This window comes from Octopus bimaculoides, chromosome 5, assembly GCF_046866305.1.
Source record: "Octopus bimaculoides isolate indiv1 chromosome 5, ASM4686630v1, whole genome shotgun sequence".
Taxonomy (NCBI): Eukaryota; Metazoa; Mollusca; class Cephalopoda; order Octopoda; family Octopodidae; genus Octopus; species Octopus bimaculoides.
The window spans coordinates 55,470,017-55,495,011 of NC_142932.1; the positions used below are offsets into that span (position 1 = coordinate 55,470,017).

At 36.1% G+C, this 24,995-nt stretch overlaps 1 protein-coding gene across 6 annotated transcripts in view; it reads left to right on the plus strand.

The window, feature by feature from the left end:
- The window catches only part of LOC106877342 (copper-transporting ATPase 1), a 166,400-nt gene that overhangs the window by 58,182 nt on the left and 83,223 nt on the right, over positions 1 to 24,995 (plus strand). For 2 of the 6 annotated variants that reach the window (XM_089352279.1, XM_089352277.1), the window contains exons 2-3: positions 8,593 to 8,720; positions 15,790 to 15,843. Coding sequence is in view for 3 of the 6 variants with exons in the window: in XM_089352275.1 (XP_089208401.1) it covers positions 8,616 to 8,720 (105 nt within the window). In the remaining 3 variants the exon portion in view is untranslated. Of the gene's footprint in view, positions 1 to 8,561; positions 8,721 to 15,789; positions 15,844 to 24,995 lie in introns of all 6 variants that reach the window. The other 4 variants (XM_089352276.1, XM_089352274.1, XM_089352278.1 and 1 more) reach the window with 3 other exon arrangements.

Below are 24,995 nucleotides of genomic sequence, written 5' to 3' on the forward strand. Positions count from 1 at the left end.
CAACTGATGAAGGGTCGTTCTTTATGTTGTTTGTTTTATTTTCCATTTGTGTCTTTCATTGTTCGAAAGAATAGTTCATGTTCCATGCACTCTTGCTTCGTATTTTTTTGTTGTACACATTTTGGGGCGTCCTGTACCCACATATGCATATATGTGGTGCACCAGCATGACCGCAGCCACTTGGCTGAAACACATAAATAAATAAATATATATATATATATATGTGTGTGTGTGTGTGTGTGTGTGTGTGTGTGTATATATGTATGTAAGTATGTACATGTATGTATGTATATATATATATATATAATATATATGAAGGGCATCCAGCTGTAGAAACTCTACCAAATCAGACTGGAGCCTGGTGTTGCCATCCGGTTTCACCAGTCCTCAGTCAAATCGTCCAACCCATGCTAGCATGGAAAGCGGACGTTAAACGATGATGATGATGATATATATAAAATTTATATTGTTATATATATATATATATATATATATATATATATATATATATATATATATATATATATATATATATATATATATGTGTGTGTGTGTGTAATGAAAGAGAACAAAAATATCAACTCTGTTTATCAAGTTGGTGGTTTCTATTGAGTTTTTATCTTATTCAAAACAGGAGCTTATGAATAAATAATTCATTTTCTATAGGATATGGCTTTTATGTATTTGATTTACTTGAGTGTGAGTGACAAGGAAAGGAAATAACATTAGTTGAAGTACTAATAAATAGGACAGAACACAACTGTTCTATTGACAGGTTGTCTGTACAGTCTACATAATGTACAGTTTTATTTATTTATTTATTGAAATTTTTGTTGTGTAAGAAAAAGGTTAAAACAAACCAAACCGAACTGCATTTGTAGAAATTTATTTTTCTGTATGCATTATCATCATTATCATTTAACATCTGGCTTCCATGCTGGCATGGGTTGGATGGTTTGACAGGGTCTGACTGGTTGCAGGACTGCGTCATGCACTGTTGTTGTCTTCAGCATGGTTTCAACAGTCAGATGTCTCTCCAAATGTCAACCATTTTACAGATCGTCTCATCATCGTTACTTAATGTCCACTCCTTCATGCCTGCATGGCCCCAAGAAAGACAAGAAAGGAAATGACACTTTTGTCTCTTGAAAAACAGAGGAGGGTTCAATGTGCCCTCAAAGATGTAATTAGAGGAAGCTCTAGCCAGTGTATTGGTCAATGTGGTTTCCATTGATTGAGTTGGACATACAAAAGTGTGCAGTGCCTAGTAGTGATATTATCTGTATGCTGCGTATGTCCTGGAATTTTGGTTATATATTTGTCTGTATTATTTTAAATCTGACTGGCAAATAGCAACAACACTTGTTTGGATTAGATGCATCAGTGACCATTGTCTACCTCAAATGTGTCTTCTAATGTGAAGTACTTTGCAAAGTATGTTAGGTGCATTTTATAGTGGCATGAACACCAGGTAGGTTACTTCATTCTAAAAGAAAAAGTTCTCTCTACCCTTTGTTGTCTCTGTTCATTCAAAGCAATGTTACCAAATCGGTGGCTAGAAGAGAGAGTGATGAAGGAGAAAGAACCAGAGTGAGAGAGTAGGTTAACATAAGGGAGAATAAGATTGGAGAGAGTAATGGAAAAGAGACAGTGATAGACAGCTACATGCTGGTTGTTGCTAAGAAGATTGAATAGAAAAACGAGAAGAGAGATAAAAGGTGTTGAAAGAAAGAATAACAGAGGTGAGAGAGCAAAGGGAAAATAAAAAGAAGAAAAATGTAGTTGCCATACATAAATGAGATCAAATCAACTTTTACATTATAAACCACTGATTATGTCAGTTATTATGAGGTCATTAAGAATGAAATGTCCGATTTTGAACTGAAAGTTTATTTTACTTTATCTCAACAAAAAAACGATACAGTTAATTAAAGTATGCACCTAAACTATCAACACAATTTTGCCAGTTTATCGGTAGTGTATTTATCCTAGCAGCAAAGAATTCTGGAGAGCAAGAGGTGATGAAATCAGGAAAGGCTGTTTTTGCATCTTCTTCAGATTTGAAATTTTTTCTTTGCAAAAAGTTGTCTGATGCCTGGGAAATGTGATTGTCAGTTGGTGCAAGGTCTGGTGAATATGGTGAATGACATAGTACTTCCAAGTTCAGTTCCTGTAACTTGAGTAACGTTCTTTGTGCAACATGTGGTCAAGCATTGTCTTTTAGGAGAATTGATCTGTTTCTGTTGACCAATCTTGGTTGTTTAATTGCAAGTTTGCTCATCATTTCATCTAGTTTGATGTAAACATCCGCTGTAATAACTTACCAGGTCTCATGAAGCTGTAGTGGATGACACCAGTGCTGGACCACCAAACAGATAACATTAGCTTTTTTTGGTGAATATTCTTTTTTGGATTGTGTTTTGATACTTTGACTCTATCCAACCACCATGCAGAGCGCATGCTCTTGTTGAAAAGAATCCATTTTTCATCACACGCCATGACAGCAGACAACGACAAGTTTCAAGATGATGTGTCATTTGATGCTCGTTCAGTTCGTGTGGTACCCACTTGTCCAATTTCTTTACCTTGCTGATTTGTTTAAGGTAGTCCAATACAGTTGGAATCGGAACATTAAACCTTGCTGCTAACTCACACATAATTTGAGATGTATCCACTTTCACTACAGTTTCCAGCTCATCATTATCCCCCCTTGGTCTCAGGTCTACCATGGGGCTGATTTTCAAGAGTAAAGTTACCAGACTAGAACTTCTCAAACCATCGGTGTACAGTGTGCTCATTTGCCACATATTCATCAAACACCTCATTGATGTTTTGAGCTGTCTGGGATTCATTGGTTCCATGACAGAACTCATATTCATAGGCAACATGAATTTTTTTATCCATCCATGAGTTCACAAAAATTAATTTACAAGAGAGAACTTACAATATAATCAGATACCATGTATTGCATTTCAAAAAGTAAAGATGTTACTCTTCAATGCTGTAAAACAAAGAATTGTCAGGATAAAACATTAGAGTGTCAGACTTGGTGCACAAGAAAATTGGACATTTCATTCTTAATGACCTGATATTTGGAATGAGACAAGGTTTCAAATTGTCATACCAGATGGTGCCATGAAGTAGAAAATATCATAGGAGACAGCTCATATTTATATTTATTATAGCTGACTTTAAATTCTTATCAAATCTATCACATGTTCAGGAAGTTTGTGTTGAAAAGAAAAATTGTCTGTTGACCCTACATAATCAGAATAGTGTTGATGACAAGGCATAGGTCATCAATGTGATAGTGTTGATTTTTGAATTAGTGGTTTCTGTCCTTTTGAGTTTGCATACATGCATATTCATGCATATGTGTGTGCTAATTTCTTTTATATAGTATTGTAAGGACACATAAATGTCATTATTGATTTCATGATGAGCTCTCATAAGTCTGTTTAATGAAGCTGTATGTGTGTGTATTCATATTTATCTCCTATCCAGTCTTGATTGTTAAACAATCCAACCATGACTAACCATTTTTATTTCAGACTTATTCGTTCGGGATTTTATTATCCAATATTTTCTTTTCTTCCTTAAGCTGTTAGGTTGTGAACTGAGAGTGATTTGGCTGCTATTTCTAGCAGGTTGACATACTACTTGATGGCTTCCACTTTTGTAGTTGGCACAAAATTTATTTTCATATAGTGTTGTCTTACATACAAAAGCTCTTATCAACTTCACATTAATATCATGTGTCTGTTTAATGGAGTAATGTGTGTGTGTGTGTGTGTGTGTGTGTGTGTGTGTGTGTGTATCCATACACATTCATGTTTGTGGTTGGTTGTACATTTTTTGGATAGAATTCCATTTTTCCCCACATATTTTTATTCATATTTGTGTTTATGAATGTGCATTGAAAAATAGTGGTACAGGCTTGGTTGAATGGATAAGGAATTTGTTTTAGATTCACAAAGTCGTGGGTTCAGTCCTGCTGCTTGGCACATTGAGGTACTGACTTGTCATAAGCCTTGGGTCAACTTCCATCCTGTGAATGAAATCCTGTCAGATGGATTGCATCAGAGATTCAGAAGGCCAGCATTGTGATTCCCTGTGTCAAGCTGATTTTGCCTGGGAATTACATTAACCCTTTAGCATTTAAACTGGCCATATTTGGTCCAAATGTTCTACTTGTTTTAATTTCAAACTGGCCAGATCTGGCCTTTCACACCTATTGTACAATGTCATTCTAAAAGTAATTAATCATATCATTGAAATGTTGAAGCTACAAGATTATGCATAGACAGAGTATTCTGAATGCTTAAAGGCGAATGGTACATATGTCTGGAATACTCAGCTATTTAGAAACTCAATAATTTAATGAGTAGCTAGGCTAGTCGATTGAACAGTTAGAATATATATTGTTAAAACTGATGAGAGCTCCATTAACTTGAAATTGTATATATGGTTGTGTGTGTATGTGTGTGTGTGTGTGTGTATATATATATATATATATATATATATATATATATATATAAAAGCATGTGTGAATATGTGTATTTATACATGCATACACCTCCTGATTGTGTGTATAAGGTGTGAAACTATAGCAACAACCAGCATGTAGCTGTTTACCACTGTCACTCTTCTTTATGACTCCTTCCAGTTTTATTTTCCCTTATGCATATTACAGAAACATGATGTATATAACGAACGCTTTATAAAGAATGTTAGCTATGGATTACAATTTTGTATACATTTTTCAAAATTTAGAAAAACTGCAGTTATATCACAACTACCAAATCAACATCCCCCTCATCATCAGCAGCATCATCTAACATCCATTCTCCTTGCTGGCATGGGTTGGATATCATCATTTCTATAAATTCATTTCTAGTTTGTATTTTATTGCTCTCTGTATTTAGCATGTTGACTGATTTCCCTACTGACTATTTATAGTGTTGACTAATAGACAAGAAATGTTGCAGAAAGATATTAACAAGTTTGAGAACAAAAAGATAACTAAATAGATATCCGTGAAAGGGGAGCTAAAAATATAGTTTCTCATGATTTAGATAGGTTTTCTATTGTTCTTTTTCCTTCTTTTTTCATCTATTGAAGTTCTGACGGATTGAACAATGAGATAATACTGAGTGAATGTTGGTTAGTTGGTAATATTAGTAGAGAGATAGAAATAGAGAGCTAGTAGATGTTGTTTAACCCTTTAGTGTTTAAACTGGCTGTATCCGGCCCAAATATTCTACACGTTTTATGCTCAAACTGGTCAGAACCAGCCTCTCACACCTACCCTGCAATGTCATTCTAAAAATAAGCAATTACATCTTTCCTATCTTGAAGCTACAAAATAATATCAGATAAATTTTTTTAAATGTGAATAAATAAGAATTACTTTTGACAAATTAATCTGAACGCTAAAAGGGTTAATCTCAAGTAAGCCTGACTGAGCAGATGTATCCTTTTCTCTGATATTGCATGTAGCTAGGACTATATTATCCAATCAATGTTTAATCCTTCTTTTTTACAAGATGGTAAGGTGTAATTTTGGGGAAACTTTTGGTTTATTTTTTACAAGTTGAGAGACCCCCAGAAAGGCTCCTTTGTTAGGTTGAAAGGGAGAGAGACTAAGTGGAGGAATAGAGATGTAAAAAAAAAAAAGGTGGAAAGATTGAGGAGTGGGCAGTGGGAAAGGAGAAAAGTAGATGCCAGAACAGTTTATTGAAAAAAAAGAGAATGAGAGTTTGAAAGTGATGTGATAGAATAAATGATAGAGAGAAAAGGACCAAGAGAGTGAGAACGTGTGAGTGTGTGTGTATAAACCATAAAAAGATGAGGTATGAGAGGTGAATATATTTATTTAACCACTTGACATCCTTAGGGTTATGGGTGTTCCACAGCCTTCTTCATGTAGTAATAATTTCAGTGTGAAATAAATTATCTTTACATATCTGCATAAATATGCATGGTATGCATTATAAAATTCAATTCTATATTCACAATCAATGTAAATAAAACTTGCTAGCTTTAACATAATTTATTATACACTGAAGTTATTATTACATGAAGACTGAAATGGCTGTAATCCTAAGAATGTCAAGTGGTTAAATATATTCACCCCTCATACCTCCTGATTTTTTATGGTTTATATACTCCTCACAAAATAATTTCATCTATTGGATCTCCTGGATTTCAGCTGCATGGAACTTTGCATTATACTCCTCCTCTGTACTGGATTACCTATGTGTTCTGTTAGCCGAGTACACTATTATTACAAGGGGGTGATGGAAATTTCCTGGCTTTAAAGGTATCACAAAAGGCCTAGTTGGAGGCCCAATCTTCTGAGTTCTTTTACATGCCTTAGAAAAACTGAAGGACTACAGCAATAGGTGTGTGAATTTGAGGGGAATGTGTTAAATAAAATCATAATTAACTGATCCTCCTGTATTTTCTTTTACCCAAAGCCAGGAACTTTTTTGCACCCCCTTGTGTGTGTGTGTGTGTGTGTGTGTGTGTGTATATATATATATATATATATATATATATATATATATATATATATATATAAGGAGATTAAATGAGTGATTAAATGAAAGAACTAGATAGGTGAAAGAAGAGCTAGAGAAAGATGAAATGAGAGATATAGAGACGGAAGGCAGGAGATAAAATGAGATCCACAGCGAGATATTTTATGATCTAAGAGGAATGATCCACAACAGTTTTATTCGATGTTTTGTTAAAGAGTTACATATCAAGACAATGGCCCAGTAGTTTATGCAGAAATGAATGTTCTTTCTGTTATGTGTTAAGAAATACACTCACTAGTTCTTTACTGTTGAAACATTCAAGTTTGTAAGCTCTACTAAAGGATGCAGTTAGAAGTTCTCTTGTGAAAAACAGTTGTTTTTTATTATGTGAAATGTCTTTGGTATTTAGTTTCCTTTAGAGGCTATTTTTGTGTTCTGCTCTACAATGACTGTGACATAGAGTTGTGTGAATGGACTTTAAGCTGCTTTGACTATGGCAGTGAGAGAATGAAAGACTGAGAAAAACAATGAATGTTATGACAGTTTGTGAGAACAACCACTACCAGCTAAGGTAGCCAGTACCACATCTCTCTGCTTTAATCTAGTTAAATAAGCTCATTTATAGCTCATTAGCTGACTGTGACAGGTTACTGGCATTATACTGATTGGCCAATTTTTAATCGATATTAGCCAATACAAAGTCTTGAGTTAACTTTGTTGGATTGATTTGTCTTTTGGCACCAATTCTAATGAGAAATGAATTTAGCCAGTAACATAAAATATTAACAATTTTGGCTAAGACTACAATTACTGTTTCAATAGCTAATAAAAGTATGTATGTAGGTTTGGCTGGGGTTAATGAGAAAACAAACTATGGAAGGCTAATGATGCTAAAAATCATTACAGATGAATGGAGAGGTAAAGGAATGAGATAAAAATGAGAGCTTGAGGAAGATGAAATGAGGTAATAAAATGAGAACTATATGTATACAGAATAAGAGAGATATGGACAAAGAAATAATGAAGCTCATAGAGGTAAGTGCTGAGTGTAAGTTGAGAATTTCAACACTATAGCTTCAGGGAGTAATAATGCTGTTAGATCAGTGAAGTATTTCATCCCATTAGAATATGGGTGTGCTGAAAACATCAGTTTTTGTTTTCAAAATATATTTGAAAAATTGGATTTAGTCTCTGATCAACCCTGATAGAGCAGTCACATGATCAAAGTCTTCCATGTCACCATACTGTCTTTTTATTTTTTTTATTTAAATGTAGTGTCTCTGAAGAGGACTACACTATCCAGTGTATCCTTCTTTACTTAAGGTAGGATTTGAAGGTTTGGTTGCTATATCTAGCAGATTGGGTTATTTTCCATAGAAACTGCCTCATTGAATCACCTTGAATGTACCCTGTTTTCACTTTGTATTTTGTTCTGTTGTTGTTTAGCCCCCCCCCCCCCTGTTCAGAGCTTATCAAGAAAACCCATAATAAATGCATTCTATCCATGACTATCCTGTCTTTTTCTTTATCTAGAACATGTTCTTCCAGTTTTAAGGTAGTAGAATTTAACTCAAGAAAGATTTGGTTGCTATTTCTTGCAGGTCAACCCTTTACCATTTAGACTGGCCATATCAAGCCCAACTAGATCCAGCCTCTCACACATACCCTGCAATGTCATTCTGAAAATAATAAATTGCATTATTAAAATCTGGAAGCTATAAGATAATGCAGGATCATTTCAAAGCAATATGGATAAAAATGCATTATATTTGACAGGGTTAAGGAAATGCATTGAGGCTTTATTTCATGCTGTAAGAAACAATGGTTGTATCATTACAATGTGTTGATTACCTGTTGAGTGACTGTCGTTAAGTGAGTCCTATGATGGTACCAGATTAAAGAATACAAAGAGATCTTGTATTACCTTTTTAATTTGTACTCATGTGAGTAAATTGACGTTAAAATAATGAGATTATTATGATGATGATCATGATTACCAGTCCTGTCACTTTACTATAGCCAATATTTTATTTTTACTTTATTTTTTCAGGTCTTTTATAAAAGGTGGTTACCATGGAGAAATCAGCAGATATCAGCATTCAAGGAATGCACTGCAATTCCTGTGTTGTTAATATTGAAGGTTATATTTCTAAAGTGAAAGGAATCAAACATATCACAGTAAGTATTCTTTTGTCCATTTGTCAGTCTGTCTGTCCATCCGTCTATCCCTCCCTATCTCCCTGTGATGTTTATATTTGAACAATAAAGCTAATCTGAGTCCAGTCAATGTCCTTATTATCACCCTTTAATATGCTTCAGAATAAGATCATATCTTAAGTAGATTTATTCAACACCTATTTGCATGCCTTGGATTCATAGAAAGAAGTAAATGTATGTTACTTCTTTGAGAATAATGATACATATACTCCTCATTCCAAGTTTTCAAGTTGATAGGAGTGTCATTAAAATTTCAGTTACCTTCTGAAGCATATACTTGATTTCCTCTTCTTCCCCCCACTTTTTTTTGATCGCCAATACAAATTCTAAAAGCTCCTCTGAGTGATATATTTTTGTATTTAACTGTTAATTGGTCCTTCATTTTGGAAGGCAATGTTGAAACCAAAAGTTGTTGCCCTTAAAATTATTTAGCAATCTGATCTAGGAACCCAGTGAAATTCCTTTTGATGTGTTATACTCAGAGCTCCTCATAAAAGTCTGATGCTCCCTAACTGACAAAAAGACAGAGAGAGAGATATCGTATTGGCCAGTGCTTCTCAAACTATCTGATGTGGCATACTGGCAGTTTTTTTTTCCAATGTTCCAAGGACCGGTAATATTTCTTAGTAATATTACTTTATATCAGAAACAATATATATATAATGGATATAATAAAAGTTGACAATTTTTAAAAATCTTATATTTATTTTGTAAACAAATAATACAATATTACATAAGTTAAATTCAAATTACGATAAACGTAAACAAACAAATGAAGTTTGCTTTTAGAAGCGTTGAGATGTCTTAGAAAGTTAAAGAAGTGATTTTTTAAAATTCTCAAATGCAGGATAATGCTAATAATATAGCCTGAACAGGATAAACTACCCCTATTTTGCAGAAGAAAGTGTGGGCAGCCAGCCATATTACATAAGCATTTTATAAGTATGTTATAATGTTTCTTTTCTGGAAACTTGCTGTGTACCAGCAGCTGATGGCTCATGGACAGGCACTGGTCCATGGACCACCACTTTGAGTAGCACTGGTATAGGCAATCCTCAACTAAAAACTTTGCGTAATACAATAACACACATACATGCTGTCTCTTGCACACACACAAACACCTAAACCAATGTCTGATCTGACTTCGTAGTTCCCAGGTGCCCAGATATATATAGAAGCAGCTTTCGCTGTATAGTTAAAATGTTTATGGCACGGCCCATGGTTTTTGGGTTTCGTCCCACTGCACAGTGCCTTGAGCATGTTTCTACTACTATAGCCCCAGACTGACCCAATGAATTTAGTAGACAGAAACTGCAGGAAGCCTTGTGTATGCGTGTGTGTGTGTGTGTGTGTGTGTATGCATATGTGAATGTTAATATCCCATACTTGTCATTGCTTGGGCATAATGATGTTGCTGTTGACATATCTTGTTGATATTATGATTGGTCATTCTGTACTTTTGAAGAAGTCTGAAATGAAAAAAAATAAAGCTCCTTCTTTGAAAAACAAGTAAGGGTTGGTATCAAGAAGAGTAGTACACTTTGCAGAGTGATTAGCATTAGGGACTGACACATGATGTCAGGACACAATCACACATACATATATACAATTGTGTATGTGTATACACTCAAAATTTAACTACATGTGGATTGTTGGTGATTTTTTTTCTTCTCTCTTCCTTTTCTCTTGGACTTTCTTCTGTCTCTTTTTTCTGAAGAAGGGCTTTGCTCGAAACATAAACATTCTTTTTTCCTTCCCTGAGCGTCTTTTAACACGTCCTCGCGTTGTTTTTCTTTGTGTTTTTTCTTCATTTTTTTTTTTTATTAATTATGTATGTATGTATGTCTACATACATACCCCCCCCCCATATATATATATATATGTTCCGTTTATATATTATTGGCTAAACTGGCAATATGACCATCCCCAAATATAACAACATGTATATATACTTAAAACAAGCAAATTAGCTAGTTAGAAAATCTCTATAAGAGATAAAAGTAGTAACTATACTGAGAAGTAATGTTTATTGCCATTTCATTGTGGCTGTTCTGAAGAAGCTGACGTTTCTAGCATCTTAACTTGAGGAGGACGCCTGCTCCAGGTGGTTATTTGATGCAATCTGCATTTGATATATTGCAAGTAAGGGAGCAAACCCCTATCATCTTCCAGCTGTTTGCTCCCCTACTTGCAATATATATTAGGTACCAATTGCATCGAATAACCAGCTACAGGAGGTGTCTTCCTGAGGTTAAAATGGTAGTAAAGTTACTTCCTATGAAACAGCCTAATAACCTGGTGTAGAACTAAGTATACAATATGCTTCAGAATGAAGCATTAGTTAAGCACAGAGTGGTAATAAGAAAAAAAGACGACAAAGGAATAAATGATTTTCTTATGAACTTCATTAGCTTACAGCTGTTTCTGCAATAAGATGCAGAGGACTCATAGTTGATTGCTTGAATAACACCTTATAGCTTCATCAGAGCTATAACACCTTATAGCCTCATATGAAGTGTAGTTTATTTGGGAAAATAATTGCATTTATGCATATATATATCTGAGATCTTTGGCGTTATGTTGTGCTTGAGAAGACCCATCAAGCTGAGCAAAATTGCAGTCATGGCAGATACTGGTGTCACACTAATTGACACCCATGCTAGTGGCATGTAAAAGCATCCCGGTGTCTCACAAATGGCACCCATGCTGGTGGAACGTAAAAGTACCATCACACTCTTGGAGTGTTTGGCATCAGAAAGGGTTTCCAGCTATAGAGAACCATGCCAAATCAGACTGGAGTCTGGTGCAAACTTCCTTCCAGCATGCCAGCCTGGTCAAACCACCCAACCCATGGAAGAGCGAAGGTCCCCATGTCAAATCTTATTCAGTGAGCTCACTTCATTAAAAAGACCATGGACAATAGATGTTAAATGATGATGATGATGATGATGATGATATATATATATATATATATATATATATATATATATATATAGAGAGAGAGAGAGAGAGAGAGAGAGAGAGAGAGAGAGAGAGAGAGAGAGAGAGAGAGAGAGAGGAAAAGGTATTACGAAGGGGAAAGCCAACATGTACATTGAGGATGAAAGCTTTTTCCTATATATATGCATAAATGTAATTCTTCTCCCAAATAAATTACCATTCATATTCAAGCCTCCAATGAAGTTATAAGGTGTTATACAAGCACTCAACTATGAGTCTTTTGCATCTCATAGCAGAAACAGCTGTAAGCTAATAAAGTTCAAAAGATAGTTGTTTATTCCTTTCTCATCTTATTTTCTAATATATACACACACACATATATACATACACATTCTGTTACTCATTGTCACTGTCTTTATCTCATATCTGAGAATTTAGTTTCTTCTTTGCTGAACGCTTCCTTTATGGTGATGCTGTTGATGACTGTAGACTAATGCTTGCATAGAAGAGTCAGTGGCATGGAGCATGAGGTTGATTTTCGATGAGCCTTTCTTTCCTATTGTTGGATTGATTCCTTTTTCTCTTCTAGTGGCTTCAAAGTTTTTGTTTCTTATGGTGATAGAACATCCCACTTAGTACAGTCTTGGGCTTGTGTTTCAAATGCTTTAGTCTCAATTCTAGTGGCTTTCAGTATTGTTTTGAGTTGGTCCTTGTGTCTTCAAATAGGGCAACCCCATGGTCTTTTTAATGAAGTGAGCTCACTGAATAAGATTTGACATGGGGACCTTCACCCTTCCATTTTTGCTATATGTTCTATTGTTAATTTTCTGTCCTGCTTGTCTTCTGTTACCTTTCTTACTAGTTTTGTCCTTGTATGTCCATCACTTCAGTGATATTCCCTATATCACTGGTGCAACCAGGTGAACAGTAGCATAGAATTAAGTTTTCAGGCTTTAAATGTACCAAAACTGTACTTATAGTCTGGAATTCTATGGCTGTTGAGGGATGTTTCCAGGTTTCCTTGTCTTCTGTTCTTTTTATGTGAATTGTTTCTTTATTCCATTTTGAATTTACTTTATATATATATATATATGTATATATAGATATAGATATATATAAAGTAAATTCAAAATGGAATAAAGAAACAATTCACGTGTGTGTGTGTGTGTGTGTGTGTGTGTATATATGTGTATGTATGTGTGTATATATACATATATATATATATATATATATATATATATATATATATATATATATATATATATAATCATCGTTTAACATCCGCTTTCCATGCTAGCATGGGTTGGATGATTTGACTGAGGACCGGTGAAACCGGATGGCAACACCAGGCTCCAATCTAATTTGGCAGAGTTTCTACAGCTGGATGCCCTTCTTAACGCCAACCACTCAGAGAGTGTAGTGGGTGCTTTTCCGTGTCACCCGCATGATAAATTTTCATTCACTTGTAAAGTTGCTTGTTGTTTGTTTTAATTTTTACTAGAAATTCATAAAGTATAGTTATTGTTGTTCTAGTTTTCGTGGTAAACATCCACAGATCAACGTACAAATTGGCAAGTATCATTTTATTTGTAGCACTCACAATAGATGAATATCTTGCAATCTTTCCATCAAACACTTTTTTTTTTTCTTCGTCTAACCTATATTTTTCCTGTGTGTTCTAATTATTATTTGCCTATCTGCCTGTTTGCCAGTGTGGTGCACATTTTTGTTCTGTTTCCCATAATTTATGTCAAGAAATTTGCTTGCATTTAATTTTTATTTATTTTTTTTATCAAGTTTTTAAAATAAGCTAAAATTTAAAAAACAATTTTAGTACCTTTCCTTTGCCGTGTCATTCTGGGTATTAGATTTAGTTGTCTGTGCTTATGTGTATGTATATGTATGTGTGTGTGTGACCACACATATACATATACGTATGCATATTTATGTGTGTGTGTGTATATATATATATATATATATATATATATATATATATTTATATATATATTTATGTATATATATGTATGTATTTTTATGTATGTATATTTATGTATATATATATATATATATATATTTATGTATATATATATGTATCATCATCATCATCGTTTAACGTCCGCTTTCCATGCTAGCATGGGTTGGACGATTTGACTGAGGACTGGTGAAACCGGATGGCAACACCAGGCTCCAGTCTGATTTGGCAGAGTTTCTACAGCTGGATGCCCTTCCTAACGCCAACCACTCAGAGAGTGTAGTGGGTGCTTTTACGTGTCACCCGCACGAAAACGGCCACGCTCGAAATGGTGTCTTTTATGTGCCACCCGCACAAGCCAGTCCAGGGGCACTGGCAACGATCTCGCTCGAAAATCCTACAGGAGCCAGTCAGGCGGTACTGGCAACGGCCACGCTCAAAATGGTGCATCTCATGTGCCACCCGCACAAGAACCAGTCCAGGGGCACTGGCAACGATCTTACTTGGCTTGCCGGGTCTTCTCACGCACAGCCCATTTCCAAAGGTCTCGGTCCGTAGTCATCGCCTCGGTGAGGCCCAATGTACGAAGGTCTTGCCTCACCACCTCAGCCCAGGTCTTCCTGGGCCTACCTCTTCCACGGGTTCCCTCAACTGTTAGGGTGTGGCACTTTTTCACGCAGCTATCCTCCTCCATTCTCACCACATGTCCATACCAGCGCAATCGTCTCTCTTGCACGCCACAACTGATGCTTCTAATGTTCAGCTTTTCTCTCAAGATACTTACACTCTGACGGGTATTCACATTGACATTACACATCCAACGGAGCATACTGGCTTCATTCCTTGCGAGCTTACGTATGTATGTATATATGTATGTATATTTATGTATGTATATATATATATATATATATATATATATATATATATATGTATATTAAATAAAATGAGACAAAGCCAAGTGCTTTTTATGTGGCACCAACATCAGTGCTTATGTGGAATCAATACCACTCTCAGTTCTGCTGTGGTGGACAGGTCTTCTTGAGTATAGCAAGGTACCAGATATCTCAGTCCTTTGTCTTCTCTTCAGTAAGGCTCAGCGTCTTGGGATCAGCCTCCAATACTTTGTCCCATGTCTTCGTGATTGTCACTTCTGTAATTATATATATATATATAAATGGAACAAAAACACAATAGAGGGCATTAAAACATTCGGACAGATAGACGATACAAAGGTGGACAAGAGAAACAACATTTAGAAGGACAGGCTTAAAAAAGACTGGTTGTTCTTGGCTTTCTTTCATCAGTCAAGTCTCAGAAGTCACAACCATTTCGGGCAGTTACACTTAAGATGGTTTGATCTGGTTGCCCCCAAAAAAGTCTAAGCTAAGAGCATTAGACCCCTTTGTAAGAAAGTTAGCGAATGTGTACGGCAACAAAGACAAAAAAACAAACAAACAAACAAAAAAGACCCGGAGAACATGGTACACAATTACGAATACAAACAACAAGAAATAACAACAGGCATCTTTCGACTGAGAACGAATCAAATTGAGCTGGTGTGTATGAAGTGAAAGCCTAAAGGCAGGAACATGGGCGATGGACACGAGGTGTTGGCAGTTGGCAGTCAGGCCAAGAAAAGAAGATCATGTGCTTGCTTCTTTACCATTGTGTCTCTGAAATTAAGGAGACATTTCCTGTTTATTTGAACTTTAGTTTTGAACATGTAAGTTGGTCTAATGTGTCAACAGTTTCCATATATTTGTGTTATTCTGTTGAGTGTTTCTGTGAGTGTGTGTCTGTGGAGTGCAAGCTACTTGTACATTAATACTTCTAGTAGGCTGTTCCGTTGATCAGATCAACTAGATGACTTGTCATTATAACTGACAGAGTGACAGTGTTAAGAAATGTAAAGAAAAATAAGAACTGAATGCAGATTTGCTTATCAGTTGGACTATGTCTTTATTTATGGAAGATGTCAACAATGTGTTTAAATGTATGTTGTCTAGTTCCTAATTATGTTGGCTGAGCAGACTTATGAATGGAAGTGTTCCAACCACCCTATCTTTTTTCTATATCTAGCATTGTATTATCTGATTTGTTGTTCCTATTTTAATATAGCAGAGTGTGTTTTGAGGAAGATTTGGTTGTTATTTCTTGCAAGTCGAGTACCAGGTAAAATCTCTCTCCTTGGTTTATTTCTGCATGTCTTTTATCTTTTACTTCTTTTAGTCATTGGACTGCTGCCATACTAGGGCATCTCCTCAAAGAGTTTTAGTTAAATGAATCATTTCCTCCTCTACCAGTACTTTAGTTTTGTTAATCATGGTACTTATTCTATCAGTCTCTTATGTTAAACTCCTAAGTTAGGATGTAAACAAACCAACACTGGTTGTCAAGTGTGGTGCTGGTCATGGAGGAATCAACTCAAAAACCCCTCGGATAGATAAATATATATATACTGAATCTGCTTTATAAAAGCATGAAGTGCTCTTCCTAGTTAACAGATGAATTGGTAGCAGTTGATTAAGTGTTTTAACTAATTAACTGCTATTTGTTCACCCGTTGACACTTCTCACAATATCTCCTTCATATTCTAGCAGCGATCTACTTCTTGTAGTATCATGTGACATTTCTGAACCTTTTCAGTGAACTGAGGCATACAGAATTGAATCTTTTGTTGTCATATTTCTATTGAAATAATCTATTTTAATTTTGAAAATAATAAAGAATTTAGTAAAATAACTTTGCCATTATTAAACTGGTGTTTAGAGCATAAATTAAATTGGAAGGTTTTAATTGAGATAATTTTTAAAATAGGAAGTTTGTATCATAGAACCAGGGGCTATGTCAGGGAGGTCAGCATCAACAGGATTTAGTGCTAATCCTGAGTAAATGTGTACTGCCAAGATTGTGACACATGTTAACTTGGATTGTAGTCTTCTGTGATATGACAGTGCAAATAATAATAATGATAATAATAATAATAATAATAGTGGTTTCAAATTTTGGCACAAGGCCAGCAATTTCAGGGGAGGGGTAAGTCGATTACATTGATACCAGTGTTCAACTGGTACCTATTTTATCACCCCCCCCCAAAAAAAAGGATGAAAGGCAAAGTCGACTTTGGCAGAATTAATTTCACCTGGCGTAGTAACAGTTCTGCCAGCTCAATAATATATGCCCTGATTCCAGTACCAGGCAGTGGTTCTCATGGTTTCTGATCTTAACTGATTGGAAGTGTTAACATGCACATGTTTTCATCTCGGTATAAAAGATGGTCTACAGCAAATATTCTGCTCTATGCCACAGATTTGCTTGTCAGTTGCTTTACCTTAACCAGCTGGGCATTTCCCCTAGTATCTGATTATATGTGCATCTCTGATCACATAGGCATGTGTTAAGTGGGATTCTTTGTGGTTTGAATAATTCATCCCGGGAAACATGAGTGTTTTGTTCATCATCCTTAAACAACTCTTATTTTGATACCATCAACCACAGTATTTGACTGGTATTTTACCCACCTGAGAGGGATGAAGAGCAAAGTTAGTCTCAGTGGTGTTTGAACTCTGTCCATTCTTCACTCTTTTTGTCTTCTCACTTTCATTTTTTTTCTCTCATTTTTACTTCTCTCTTTACTCTGTTCTCTCTCTCCTCTTGTCTGTTTGATTCTAACCTTCCCACAATAGCTTTATCTTCTTAAGGTTCTAATTCTACTACCTAACTTTTTTTTCGAACTCTGACCTGCTACAGAGCACTTTGTTCTCCATCCTGGCTCTTTCTTCATTCAAGGGCTGAAGTCCAACCACCCACTCATTTCCATTTAGCATTACACTTTGCACAGTCATCTCTGCTTCATTGTTACTCTTACTTTTTTCTCTTTTTCAAAAGTTTCACTTCATTCTTTTACTTGTTTCAGTTATTTGACTGCAGCCATGCTGGAACACTGCCCTTTTTAGTTGAAGAAATTGACTCCAGGACTTATTCTTTGTAAGCCTGGTACTTATTCTATCAGTCTCTTTTGCAAAACTGCTAAATTACAGAGACGTAAACACCAACATTGGTTGTCAAGCGATGGTATAGGGGACAAACATAGACACAAAGAGATAAATATACACACACACACACACACACACACACACACACACACACACATGACAGGCTTCTTTTAGTGTCCATCTACCAAATCCACTCACAAGGCTTTGGTAGGCCTGAAGCTATAGTAGAAGACCCTTGCCTAGGGTGCCATGCAGTAGGACTGAACCCATGACCATGTGGTTGGGAAGCAAGCTTCTTAGCATGCAGCTATGTCAGCGCCTAATATATCCCTGTTTAATATACTTTATAATTTTGCCCTGTATTCTGTTCAGCTTAGCCATATGAGCTAATTTTGCATGAATTTTGTAGACCTGTTGTCATCCTGTCTTGACCCTAAACTAGGGTGCACTGAAATGAGTGTGCAGTTCTGTTGATTGATGTGCCAAAATTGCCTTGACCTTCAGTCAGCAGCTGATGAAAGACTAGTGTTAACATTTTGTATTTTGTCCTTTGTGTTTTACCTGTTGTCTGTATATAATAGATTAAAAGCTTTGTACATGCCAGCAAATTTATTGCTTGTTGTTTACATATAAGAACAACAGTTCTTCATGGGCTGTGAAGTATGATGAAGCATGATGAAGCTGATGAAGCATGAATATATAGGAACATGTGTCCTAAATTTCAATGACATCATTTAGGGTCTCGTTCTGTATTTTCACACACACTGGCTATAAGGAGAATTTCTCTTCAATGACAGTTCCTACTGTGAAGGTCTTTCCATGCTTGAGTGTACACCAACATGTTAAATATAAATGTACACAACTCTATGTATTTGAGGTATATGTATGTTTATTTGTGCATGCTCTTAATTGCTGTGAGATGTGTGCATGTTCATTCTTGTATGTTTGTTTGTGCATGTTCTCTAAGGCATGTGTTTGTGTATGCACATATAAGTTCTTAAGTCTTGTGTACTTATATTAGTGTTTGTGTGTCTCTTTACATATGTGTGTCCTACTGCTCACACTTTCCATTAATTTCTCCTCCCACCACTGCATCCTTTTTTATTTTCTTTCATTCTTCTCCCTCCTTTATTTACTTGCTTTCCCTTTATCTTCCCTTCCTTGTTTCCTCTCTTCTCTCTCCTTTCCTCCTATTACACCTTAGTGGAACAGAAAAGAAATAAACACGTATACATATAAATATACATTGAAGTTTTGTTGTCTTGGGAGGGTCATTACATCAAGGTGGCAAGCTGGCAGAAACGTTAGCATGCCAGGCGAAATACTTGGCAGTATTTTGGCTGTCTTTACGTTCTGAGTTCAAATTCCGCCGAGGTCGGTTTTGCCTTTCACACTTTCAGGGTCGATAAATTAAGTTCCAGTTGTGTACTGGGGTTGATCTAATCAACTGCCCCCAACCCAAAATTTCAGGCCGTGTGCCTAGAGTAGTAAAGATTAATAACACATGCATAGGTTAAATTCCATTTCTTTATTGTTAGGTCATTAGTTAAATACTTAACCAACTAGCTAATTGATCATTTGCTTAACATGCTGGTTTGTTACTCAAACTTCTTTTGTTGCTGTTCGTGATTCTTTCAGGGAATTAGTGACTGCCCCAGTCATTCTAAGGTCTGCTTTGTGTCTGTCTGAGAATTGGTCCAAACACCCATTTTGTCTAAACACCCAAGAGACAAATATTTGAGAATGTCCTCATAAAACAAGACATTACCAATATTGAATAGAAAATATACGTAGTAGATAATAGAACTTCAATACCACTGTTAGTACTTGCATAATATGCATATATGGGTGCATCTGTGTAATTAGGTAGGTAAGTGGGTAGGTGGACATGTATGAGGTAGTATTGGCAGATATGTAAAGGGAAGGATTAGAATGACAGCAGAATGCAGGTAAGCCCATACAAATAAATACATGTAAAAAATATTTACAATTCCGATACACATCCATGCACACACACAGGAATACAAGAACACACAATCATGCACACAAAAATGCCATGCATACACATGTACACACACACACACACTCACGCGTGTGTGCTTGCACAGAAAGAAACATGTGCAGGTACATGTGCACATGCACATACAGGCACATATGCACACATACATATACAGGAACACACACACACACACACACACACACACACACACACTACACACACACACTACACACACACATTGATACTCTGCTTATTCAAAAAACCACAAGTCATGCATATTCGCATACCAGAATACACTCAAATAAAAAAACAATCACACACACACACACACACACACTTATACAAACATAGTCACTGACAGAACTGACTCAACTACACAAACACACACACTAGACCACAAAAATTATACTCTCACACGTGTGTGCACGCAAATGCTCACACACACCTACCCTGTTCTACTCTCTCCCTCCCCACATTACTACACCCTAAACCCATACACCTCCAGCATATGACACTAACCAAGAACAAAAAAAAAACAAAAAACAAAATGCTGAACCCTTAAAGAGGTTTCAGATAACTAGTGCACAAACATACACAAACACATACACACATGCAAGTAGTCACATGGGTCTACACACATCATCACACGTGCATATACACACACAAGCCCTTTGATTACCTCCTCTTCTAAGCAAAAACGCATCTACACACACACACACACGTGAGCATACACAGACAGAAGACCAATTCTCAAACAGATGCAGAGCAGACCTTGGAATGAGAGGGGAAGTCCAGTAAGTTACTGAAAGGGTCACAAACAGCAACATAAAAACTAACAAACAATCGGCTGATTGTTTAATTAGCACATTAAGCAGATGATCAATTAGTTAGTTGGTTAGATATTTAACCAATAAAGAAGTGGCATTTAATCAGTGTGTGTGTGTTGTTATTGCTGTAATGATTCTCCAAAGACACAACAGGATTTGTTTCAACACATGAATTCACATCAAGAATCTTGCAAACCTAACACAAAAAATGTAGTAACATAAAGTTTATTATAGTGTGTGTGTGTGTGTGTGTGTGTGTGTATGTATACATATATGCATGATAGTGCTAAAAATTCCTGACTTTAAGGGTGTCACGAAAAGCCTGGTTGGAAGCCTAACCTTCTGTGTTCTTTTACAGGTTTAGAAAAACTGAAAGACCACTGCAATAAGCAAGTGAATGTGAGAGGGGGAATATGTTGAATAAAATTATAATTGATCCTTCTGTATTTTTTTTAACCAAAGCCAGGGACTTTTCAGCACCTCCTTGTGCACATGCGTGCATGTGTATGTGTCTGTATACATATATACATACATATATATGTATGTGTATATATATACACACACACACACACACACACACACACAGACACAACCTAGGCATGTCGCCTTGTGTTTGAGATATTTGGCTCATAATCATACATAATGTTGTAGGTTAATTCTTGGACAAAGTGGTGCAAAGCAACATATGAAACCAGAAGTGTCACAACTTGACCGCCATCACCACCATAACAGTAACACCACCACCACCAAAACCCCACTACCTCCACAACCACCACTACTACTCTTGGCACCACAACTAGCACTGTTCCTCACACCCCTGCCATCACTTTTATACCAATTGCTATCAGAACATTACCATCACCACCATCATACACCCCCACCACTAGTACTACCCTCTCCTGGAACCACGACACTTCTGCTACTATAACAATATCACTGCTTACTCTCACTGCCACATCCACCACCACCACTCACCACTGCCCCTTCACCACCATTGCCACTACTGTTGCAACAACCATCTTATGTTACTCTTTGGACAGTTTATTATTATCTTTTTTTTTTGTCTTATATTTGTTTTCAATTTTCTTTTCATGTGTGTGTGAAACTGAGACCATCACATGTATGCACATGTGTGTATGTCTATGTCTCTCTTTCTCTCTCTCTCTCTCTCTCTTTCTCTCTCTCTCTCTCTCTTTCTCTCTCTCTCTATATATGTGTGTGTGTGTGTGTATGTATGTGTATGTGTATATACATATGTTTGTGTGTGTGTGTGTGTGTGTGTGTGTGTGTGTGTGTGTGTGTGTGTGTGTATACATGTGTTTGTGTGTGTGTGTCTACCCATCTGCCTTCTCTCCAAGACAATGTACTTGTTTAGAGACTTATCAGATCTTTCTTTGAAATATCTTCTGTCCTGTTTAACATGTGATGATGGGGAATGGTGTGGACGTTGTGCTGATGTTGCTGTTCTTCAGCCCATCATTCAACCAGCAGTGTTTCGCACATGACAACTCGTCCTTTGGGATAATTACATATTTGGTTCTACATGATTTAATGTCTTCTCTTCTTTCCAAGGCAGTTTGGTGTAATTGTGGAAGATTTTGCTGTTATTTCTGACTTGTCAGGAGACCAGGTAGAGTTTCTATGAGTTTCTTTTGCTCAGTTTGGGTCACTTTTTTAGTTTTAATGCTTGTTGTGTGGCTTCAAATTTACCCCAGTTGAGTAAACTTATGATCGAAAGCTTTTCGTTCGTGACCATTCCATCTTCTGAAGGATGTTAACTAATTTGTATATTTACATGGTAAATAAGTTATCGACTGCTATTTCTAGTGGACCAAGCAGCCATCCACCTAGAGGCTCTCTCCTTGGCATGCTGATGTCTTTGATTCACTACAGCACTAACATTTTAGAGTTAACTCCCTTTAACTTACATTTTTTTTTCTAATGGATTAAATTTCTTCAAATGTTTGTATCTGAATTCTCCAGGAAGCAAAATAAAGTCAAAATTATATTTGCCTTTCCCTTCTTCCTTATCACCATAAAATCATTTATTAGTCTTTCTCAGAATTTTTTTAATATTTTATATTTCTTTATTTTCTCAGCTTCAACTCAACACAAGTTCTAGATCCACCTTCCCTAGTAGCCTGTCTTCTTCAATTCTCCAGATTTATAATTTGTTCTTTGTCACATACTCCCTCTCTAGTTTCTCCTTTCCTAACCATGTATTCATTTCTTGTGTTAACATCTAACAGTTCACATTAAACCTAAGCTGTCCTCACACTCCCCATCCTCTAAACCTCAAAACCTCATGTGAAGACATCATACATGTAAGAGGATAGCTTGGCTAGGATAAAAATAGGCCTGTGACCAGCCTATCTTTTTCCAGGATACATTATTTAATGTGTTCTTTTTTCTTTCTTTTTTTTTCTAGAAAAAGAAGACATTTGTATGTAATTTAAGAGAAGTACTTATTAGAAATTCCTGTTTCTAATAGATATGCAACAACATAAAATGTTGTTGCATACTTTGAAGAATATATTTTTACATAGGCTTGAGCATAACAAAGCACTAATTATTAATCAACCTGTATCACCAGAGCTTTAATAATACACAATTATTGATTAGTAGTTACAGTTTGCTGAATGAAGTACAGTGTATTACAGTTATTTGCTTTCCTGACTCTGGAGGAATGTTGTCGTAGGTTCACGACAGCATTTGAGAATAGAATGTAGATGGTTAAAGCAAAATTTTCTAAGCCATTTGGTTGAACACTTAACTACTCAGCACCTTTTCAACAGCAGCAGCAGTAGCAGGCCTGGAATTTTGGGTGGGTGGGCTAGTTCATTACATTGACCCCAATACTTGAATTGTGCTTATTTTATTGACCTCAAAAGAATGAAAGGCAAAGTTGGTCTTGACAGAATTTGAACTTGGAATGTAAAGATGAACGAAAAGCTACTAAGCATTTTGCCTGACATGTTAGCTTGCTGCTGTAATAATAATAGTAATAATGATGATGATAATAATAATAATGATAATAATAATAATAATAATAATAATAATAATAAGGCTTTCGACTGTGTTCCCCACACGTGGATTCTGGAAACACTAGCCATAAACAAGGTGGCACCAATTATCATAAAATACATAGAGCACTCAATGAACAAATGGCAGACAGTGCTACAGCTCCAAACAAAAGAGGGACTTGTGAAAACGAAAGCCATCCCCATTAGAAGAGGAATATTCCAGGGAGACACGCTCTCTCCACTCCTGTTCTGCCTGGCACTCACACCTCTAACAGAATTGCTAAATAGAACTGGATGCGGTTACAAATGCTATGGAAAAACAGTCAGCCACCTTCTATATATGGATGACCTAAAATTATATGCAAAAAACGACAAAGAGCTAGAAACACTACTACAGACAGTACACGGCTTTACCAAGGAAATAGAAATGAAATTCGGATTAGAAAAATGTGCCAAAGCAACCCTGAAAAGAGGAAAATTAGTTAAAAGTAGCAATATAACACTAGATAAAGCCAATGAAATAAGAGAACTAGACGAAAGCCAACCATATAAGTATTTAGGAGTCAATGAACTAGATAGGATACAACATACACAAATGAAAGAAAAAATAAAGAAAGAGTACTATAGACGAGTTAGATCAATACTAAAAACAGAGCTCAATGCTAAAAACAAGATAATGGGTATCAACACTTTAGCTGTCCCAGTTATAAGCTACAGCTACAACATCCTTAACTGGACACTAAACGAACTATGTAAAATAGACAGGAAAACAAGAAAAATAATGACAGGATATAGGATGCACCACCCAAAATCTGACATAGAAAGGCTATATATACAACGCACAGAAGGTGGCAGGGGTCTTATACAGCTAGAAAACTATTATAAAATAACCACCATAGGACTGCAAAAATACCTACTCCAGAAGCAAGGGAAACTAATACAAATAGCCACAAAACACGAGCAAAAGAAAAAACTGTTTTCAGTATTTAAGGAAGCTGACAAATACAAACAAGAAATCAATCTACCTAACAAATACGAAGAAGAAGAAGAAGAAACAACAAAAGCTATAAAACAAATGAAATCCAAACTAAAACTAGAACAGCAACGGACCATGATAAAACGATGGCAAGAAAAGCCCCTACATGGTAAATACTGGGCTAAACTAAATGCGAAAGAAATAGACAGAGAAAAATCCCAGCGATGGCTGAGAAGCTCAGGACTCAAAGCAGAGACTGAAGGATTTTTAATTGCTGCACAAGACCAAAGCCTCCCCACCAGAAATTACCAAAAACACATAATGAAAAGAAATATAACAAGTAACTGTAGAATATGTGGAGATCGACAAGAAACAATAAATCATATTATCTCTGGCTGCCCAGTCCTGGCTAAGAAGGAATATATTCACAGACACGACAGAGCTGGGACCTATATACACTGGAAGCTATGCCAACATTATGGAATAGCAACAGAAAAAAGATGG